At 31.4% G+C, this 8,570-nt stretch overlaps 1 protein-coding gene across 1 annotated transcript; it reads left to right on the top strand.

Moving 5' to 3' along the window:
* Nucleotides 1-6,245: 6,245 nt before the first annotated feature.
* Nucleotides 6,246-7,929, top strand: LOC143081587 (toll-like receptor 4). The gene has a single exon (XM_076257379.1). It carries the CDS (start codon nucleotides 6,250-6,252, stop codon nucleotides 7,624-7,626), a length of 1,377 nt encoding a protein of 458 aa, XP_076113494.1. The 5' UTR covers nucleotides 6,246-6,249; the 3' UTR covers nucleotides 7,627-7,929.
* Nucleotides 7,930-8,570: the final 641 nt, after the last annotated feature.

Below are 8,570 nucleotides of genomic sequence, written 5' to 3'. Positions count from 1 at the left end.
TTCAACAGAAGGTGACAACATTATAAGACAAATGGCCATGTTCAAAACAAACAAGTAGCTCAATAGACATTTCAACAGGAGGAAACCACATTATAATACGGATGACCAAGTTCAAATAAAACAAGTAGCTAGATAGAGATTACAACAGTAGGTGACATGATCATAAGACAGATGGCCACTATCAAAACAAACAAGAAGCTCAATAGAGTTTTCAACATTAGGTGATAACATTATTATCTTATATCGTTCAAACGGACATTTTTGTATCAACTTCAAGAAATTAAAAGAATCAATTAGTTTGAAATTGAAGATTGTATGACGTCAAGAATATTTTCGGTGATTTTATGTGCTTTCTATGCAAATGTTCACCTTTATTGTATATGAAAAAATTCAATCATTAATATTAAGATCATAAAATATATCAATTGTTTTTACACGATGAGTGCCACATGTGGAGCAGGATCCGCTTCCCCTTTCCGCAGCACATGAAATCAACCGTAGTTTTTGGAAGGGTCCGTGTTGTTTTTGTGTCCCTATTTGTGACATTTTTTTACGCATTACAGTCAATATAATGAAAAATAAATCGACTGTCGTAGAAGTGTGTGGTTTAGCGCTATAGAACCAGGTTCAATCCACCATTTTCTATATATATATATTTTGTAAATGAATGTATCAATGATTTAACTTACTCATGCCCAAATAAATCAAAATGTTTATGATAAATAAAAGTAATGATATATGAATTCCGTTTAGACAGCTCCATATCTATATTTTATACTTGAATTATTTCTTTTATAAATCTGATATACTAGTAATTATTCACTAAAAGTTATTTAAATCAACACAACTGACCTATTTGTTTTGTAGTTTTTCTCTACAGGTAACAGTGACCGTTAAAGCTACTTCATGTGTATAATGCATTGATAATATACGGTGATGACACAGCAATAGATTTCAATATGATAGGAAGTGAAATACAAATACTTTAGATTGCTTTGAATAGACATTGTTTTTGTTATTTCCCATTCTCTTTCATAGATAAAATGCTGATGTATGTTATGTGTGAAAAGCACACATATTCTGTCCCAACAGTACCACATATATGGGCTCCACCTAATATGTGTATAGATAGTTATTTGCACAGAGATATAAAGCTTTATTACATAATTTTGTTATCAGTTATTCGGCTATTTTTTTTTTACATTCTTAAGACTATCAAGTGTTACAAAATCTTACCATTATCACACTGTCATATCAAATATGTTATTAAAAAAATCCAGGAAGTGACATAAACCGATTGTAAAAAAACAAAGGCCTGAATTTTATACCTCAGAATCTACCGGAGATATCAATGTTTTAGATCTTAGCTAGTTTGAACCAATTGTCAGCTACTTCAAACGATTCTTTCGTTAATTATAAGTACTTACAGGAACTGAATTTTGAAGAAAAAAATGAATATTTATCTAGTGAGTCATTTAAGTGATAATATAATATTGATTCTCTTGACAGGTCTCACGATATGCATAACATATTATTAAGTTTATCCCGCAGGAACATTTCTTTCAACAAAAAACTTAACAAAATTGGATATCAGAAGTAAACTGCCACAACCAATAGATTTTGACAAAATTTGTATTTATCCTGACCATGTATTTTGTGTTCTGAGTGAGATGTCATTTTAGGAATTGATATAATACCTGTGCCACAATTTGTTCGGATTGGTAATACAAATAAACTCATCAGTATATCTGAATGTGCAATTAAATGATATGGCGTCTTAATAAGAAACACAGCTTACATACCTCAAATCATTTGTTTTAAATTCGACTTAATACCTGTCAGAGTACTAATTCGCGCAAATGTAGGTTACCTGTTTTGTTGATGTTTTACTGCCATTTTCACCTTCCCTATAGAGAAACAATGGAGGCAATTCAAATTGTAAGGTTTCTCTTGTTGTAAAATTACAACTTAATAGAGCTTTCGTACAATTTGACGAAAGGTACGTACGTCTGACGAATCATACGTTAGACTTGTTTTAGGGATCCTTTATTATGACATATTTAGATAACCATCATACAACTTCGATGGCATTTCATCCTAATGTTATAAAGGTTCATTACACTACATGCAACGACACGTATTAAATTATATTTTTCGTACAATATAGGTTTTCGGGACGTAGGTAGAATAACAAAATACCATACATATTAAAAAAAGTGCTCCAATCCTCTTCCACCCACACTTTAAAAAAAACCTTCCCAAATGCAAAACTGCAACGCCCAAAAAAATAAAATAAAGGAAAAAAGATGACCTTCATACTATGCCATGCTCGTTTGTACTTGCTACCCTTTCTTTTCGTTTATTTTTTGTTTTACTAATCTGTATGTTTACTGAAAACTGCCAGTATAGTAATGTTCATGGAGAAAGGACTTCCTCTGTAGATGTCTGTTTTCCACAAATAAATATATTTTATTACATATCTGCAGTTTTAACAATTTACTCGGATTACAGCGTTAGCCCGAGTATTCCTGTTATTAGTTACTGAATTTCCAGGGAAAAAGATCAGTAAAATGTAGATGTCAGTATTATGGTTATCCATTAGTTATAGCAGTTAAAGGGGCAAAGTTTAAACAAATATAATAAGGAAGGGACATGTAGCAAATCTAGTGCTCGTTAAATAAATCAAATCAAATCAAATATTTTATTGTCATATAAACTTTACAACTTGTGAATCATCGCCTCTTTCTGGATAATATAAATTATCACAGTTGTGATGTGTCTATAAACCGGAGTTAGGCTCTTCTATGTAACCGTTATTTCAGCGTATAATTGCTTGTTATTGTTTTATTTACTAGTCTACAGTACAGACGATGCATTGTTCGAGTGATCGAGTTGTTGTTCATAACGGTTAACATAATGTTTCGCCTCAATGGATTTCAATTATTGAAGTTAATACAAAAACGGTACTTACATTAAATCTATGTTCTTGTCATCCCTTTATCCGCATTTTTACAGTCAGAATTTAATGTCCGTATCACAATTATATATATTCACAATATTGCATGTTACTTTTACAACTTATACAGGTAAATATTATAGATAGTCATTGAAAAACACACTAGTAACAGTAGGTGTTTTCCCTTTAGACCGATCGTTTGGGTGTGTTTGATTATTCAAAATAAGAACGTTTGATATCCATTGAGCCGTTTCTATAATTTTTTGTGTATAAATATTATAATAACAATAGTTGTGATTTATTTAATTATTTTTCATGCCTTCATGCTTATTAGAAAAATACAAATTTATGTAATGTGCTATATAAATATAATGTATATTCATGTATATTACGGAGAAGACGGAACTAAGTTGAAAAACTTGTGTCTAATCCATTTGTTTTGAACAATAAAATATGTTTAAACTAGCGTATAATTTCGTTCTGGTCCTGAAAATTCATGAAATAAAAGCCACTGTACGTTGAGTGACAACTATGCATCTATCTTCCAAGCATGTTTACTGTTTAATCGTCATTAACAGATCCACAATATATATGATTCAAAATTGTAGAAGTATTTTCTTGATTTTCTTTTAAGTATTAAATTGTGTATCTATATGAACAAAACGTTATACGTGTATGTAATTAGTTGATCTATAATTAAATACCAAAGGCAGATTTAGGAGTGAGGCGCACCTGAAAACCTCTACTCAACAGACACATTCCTAGCATCCAATTACAGATTATTACCTTAATCAATTTTATACAATTAAGTCGAAGAATAGAGAAGGACGGTTTAATTAAAAACTCTTCGGCTTTTCGTTTTTGCTTTTGAGTGTTAGGGACCGATAATATAATTTCAAGGGGGTTATTATTTTTTCCATAAAACAAAATCCCGATTTGACGAAAAAAAATATTGTAGTCAAGCAGATTGCCAGATTTTCCTTTTAATCTTATAGTGTTAAAATTTTGAAGAACGACATATAATTTGATTGATAGCGTCGAAAAACAAAGAAAAAATTCTGACTCCAACATAAAACAATAACCTCCTTCCCCTTTTGAAGTAAAATGGTTGTTCCCTTCACTTGTTTGTTTTCATTCTTTTTTTAACCATTTAATGCTTGTTTGACAGTGTGAACTTTGTAACGTTCATATTCAAAAACAGAATATGCAATAATAGTTATAGTGTCACATTTGTTGCCTGCGATCACAAGTCATAATACTTTTTTTCACATTTAACATATACATTAATATGAAAACACTTTATCATATAATCAGTGTTTTCTAGATTTATACCACACTACTCTTTCAAAAAAAGTTAAATCACAAAAATACTGAACTCCGAGGAAAATTCAAACGAAAAGTCCTTAATCAAATGGCAAAATAAAATGATAAAAATACATCAAAACGAATGGACAAAAACTGTCATATTCCTGATTTGGTACAGGCATTTTCAAATGTAGAAAATAATGGATTGAACCTTTTTTCACAGCACTAAACCTCTCACTTCTATGACAGTCGCAATCAAATTTAATTATATTAACAACGATGCGTGAACAAAACAGAAATAATAGGTAAAATTGTCAAAATAGGGTACAGCAGTCATCATCGTGCCACATTCTCAATTAGAACAAAAACAAACAAATATTCAACAAAGAAGCACAAAAAAGTATTCATCAAATTTAACAACCACATTCTTTGCTTACTTGTGTATTTCAAATCAACCCATAAAGGATTGAAATATTTAAAGACTTGTACCTGAATTACAAGATTCACATCAACTCTAGTGTTGAGTTTCATGTTTGACGTCAGATTGTAAGCGTCACACAGGAAGAGATATAAAATAATTTTGTATTAAAAAAAGAATTAAATATAATAACATAAAGGCATTATAATAGAACAATAACATAATGACATTAAATTAGGACAATAGCATAATTGTAGCATCCTTGTTTTGCAAATCTCGACAATTTAAGTTGACAATTTGCTGATAGTGTACTCATACAAGATAAACAAATAAATGTGAATCTTGTCGATAAATTTAGATTCACGTACTTCAAGACTGCCTTTAGAATATAGTGATGAAACCATGTGAAAGGTTTTGATATCAATGTTACAAAATGGTGAGGATTATTCTAATATACTCAGTTATTAATATTGTTATTCAGTGTGATGTCATCTCTAGATCGTCATATTGTGATATCAAATATGTATTTGATGGGCAACTTGGAGTTAAAATAGCTGATTGTAAAAACAGAGGACTGCAGTTTGTTCCTCAAGATTTACCAAGGGATATAAATGTTCTGGATATATCTTCAAATCAGTTAAAGAGTATTGATAGCAGTTCGCTGATTAACTATACACATCTACAGGAACTTAATGTGAGAAAAAATCAACTTAAACATTTATCTAATGAGTCATTCCAGGGATTATACAATCTTGCCGTGCTTGATATGTCTCACAATCTGCTTGATCTATCTCATGCATATTCACCCGAACTTTTCCTTCCAATTCAACACTTAAAAAAATTGGATATCAGGAGTAATATGCCTCAACCTGAGAATTATAATAAGCAATTCGACTATCCCGGTCATGCGTTTGGTGTTCTGAGAGAATTGACTTTCTTAGGAATTGATATGATGCCTGTGCCGATCTTTGGAAGCGGGATCAGTCAAATGAAGTATCTTCGAAAATTATACTTTGAATCTTGTTATTTAGTGCGTCTATCAAATAAAACATTCCAGAAGTTTTCATCGTCTTTAGAAGAGCTTTATCTCAAAAATTGTCGGTTGAACTTTGTGAAAACAGAAGATGATGCTTTGAGTCCGTTTCCACACCTACGTGTACTAGATTTGTTTGGAACATTTATGCACCTATCGCGTGCTTTACTTCTTTTACATCCATACCGTTATAGAAATATGACCACGATTAATGTTGGCCATGTGAGTGACCTAACCATTGATAGCGACGACTTCCCGTATGCTCTCACAATAACATCCGATATAATGAAAAATCTGAAATCCGTTTGCATAGAAAATCTAGATTTATCACAGAATGGAATAGTTGATTACAAACATGGCTCTTTATTTTCCTTTGATCATCCAGAATGTCTAAAACATCTTTCGTTGAAAGGAAACAGGCTTATACTAGCTCATATAAACAATCACGAAGAGATTGACTCTTTTTTCAGAAAGGCTTTGCGATTGCAATCTTTGGATTATTCATATAATGTCGTCAACTTCTTCATAGAAAATTCGATGACATCAGATTCTAATTTCAAAATTTCTGGTGGCAGTCACGTAATTTTGCCAGCATCATTAGAAAAATTAGATATCAGTTTCACAATAGTTAATACTTTACCCTTAAGCTTACTGTTCATAGTTCCAAAAATCAATAATCTTACTTATTTGGATATATCTTATACAAATACAACTGTGACCATGATTTTTATGGAACTTCGATTAGAGACATTTATCTCTGCTGGAACAAGGTACAGTTTAGGTTGGAATGAATTAAACCGTTTTCAAGAGACAAACCTAAAAAAGATTGTTTTGAAAGACGCTACCCTAAACGAAGGAATAGACACTTATGGAAACAGGTTGTTCATGAAATGTCAATCAGTCAAGTCACTGGATATATCTAAAAATAGTATTTGGCATTTTTCGGACGATCTTTTCAAACCAATGCCAAATTTGTCAAACCTTTATTTAACTAACAATTTTCTCCAATCTATTCCAGAACAACTGAATACGCATACAAACATAAAGGTGCTTGATGTTAGAAAAAATCTCCTTACGACAATAAATTCACTCATTAGAAATTGGGCAGATCAGATGCATGAAATCCATGGAATGACTTTGTACCTGGACGGCAATGCATTTATGTGCAACTGTGACAATTTAGACTTTATACGGTGGATACATACTACAAAAGTTGATCTGGACAGTCGGTCTAATCAATGTCAATTATCAAATGGAAGCGTTACTGATACACTTATTGCCTACAACTCGTTTAGCGAATTGTTCTCAGACTGTAAAAGTAATATGTGGTTAACCTTTGCTTCAACATTGTTATCTACATGTGTTACAATCTCGTTTCTGCTTCTGTTGTATAGTAAGAGATGGAAGATTGCTTTCTCTATTTATGGATTAATTCAACGTACTATTGAAAAAAAAGTTCGAAAGACATATCAGTACGACGTGTATATGTCTTATGAGGGAGAGATAGTCATTTGGATAAAAAATGTCTTAGCACCAAAATTTGAGGACGAGTGGGGACTGACCATGTGTATAAAAGATCGAGATTTTCTAATTGGTGAGAGTCTGTTGGATACTGAGGCTGAATGCATCAAAAACAGTAGGTATATCATTTTCCTCATCACTCCTGAGTTCAAATTGTCCCGTGATTGTCTGTTTGAACTCGACAGAGCAAAATATGAGACAGTAACGAAAAATCTAGACAAAATTATTGTAATAACAAAAGATATTTTAGTAACTGATATTCCCCATGAGTTTTCGTACATTTGGAATTATGCCTATGTTGTACAGTGGCCGAAAGAGGAAGAAGATTTAAATGATACATGGAGACGATTGAAGATGTTGCTAACAGTTCAAAATAAACAAGTAGCTCAATAGACAACATTATAAGACGGGTGGCCAAGTTAAAGAAAACAAGTAGCTAGATAGAGATTTCAACAGAAGGTGACAACATTATAAGACAAAAGGCCATGTAAAAAAAAACAAGTAGCTCAATAGACATTTCAACAAGAGGTGACAACATTATAATACGAATTACCAAGTTCAAATAAAACAAGTAGCTAGATAGAGATTACAACAGTAGGTGACAACATCACAAAACAGATGGCCACGTTCAAAATAAACAAGTAGCTCAATAGAGTTTTCAACATTAGGTGATAACATTATTATCTTATATCGTTCAAACGGACATTTTTGTACCAACTTCATGAAATTAAAAGAATCAATTAGACTAGTTTGAAATTGAAGATTTTATGACGTCAAGAATATTTTCGACAATCTTACGTGCTTTCTATACAAATGCTCACCTTTATTGTTTATGAAAAAATATATTCATTAATATTAAGATCATAAAATATATCAAGTGTTTATACTGGGTCATGTACCTTTCAACTTTTAGATATTTAAGATTTCAATATTGCTCCTTTTCTAGATACAACCATAAAATATTGTAAAACATGTGATTATGCTTATATATGATACCACCTTTCAAAGTAACTTGACCATCATGACTATGTGAACTTTACCTTGTGATGGTCAATTTACTTTGAAAGTAGGTATCATATATAATTATATCACATGTTTTATATAGAGAAGACTTTGGGATGAAAGAGTTGTGAACAGCCGTTCTTTATGGATGCAATTATAAAATTGATGAATATAGTTATTTTTTCTATTCAAAGATGTAGTACAGTCAATAAATAACAGTTATTTTAACACTTCTAATCGACGAAATATTAGTTATTGTCACAGATTGTATACATCACCTGCTTTTTTACCATGACAATTGATAGTCTGTTATCATGTGTTTAAAAAAAACTCAT

Source organism: Mytilus galloprovincialis, chromosome 7 (genome assembly GCF_965363235.1).
Source record: "Mytilus galloprovincialis chromosome 7, xbMytGall1.hap1.1, whole genome shotgun sequence".
Taxonomy (NCBI): Eukaryota; Metazoa; Mollusca; class Bivalvia; order Mytilida; family Mytilidae; genus Mytilus; species Mytilus galloprovincialis.
This window is presented reverse-complemented; position numbering and strand designations above follow the sequence as displayed.

Excerpts from the sequence above, each read along its gene's own strand:
- LOC143081587 (XM_076257379.1), top strand. The coding sequence starts at position 6,250 with ATGACATCAGATTCTAATTTCAAAATTTCTGGTGGCAGTCACGTAATT.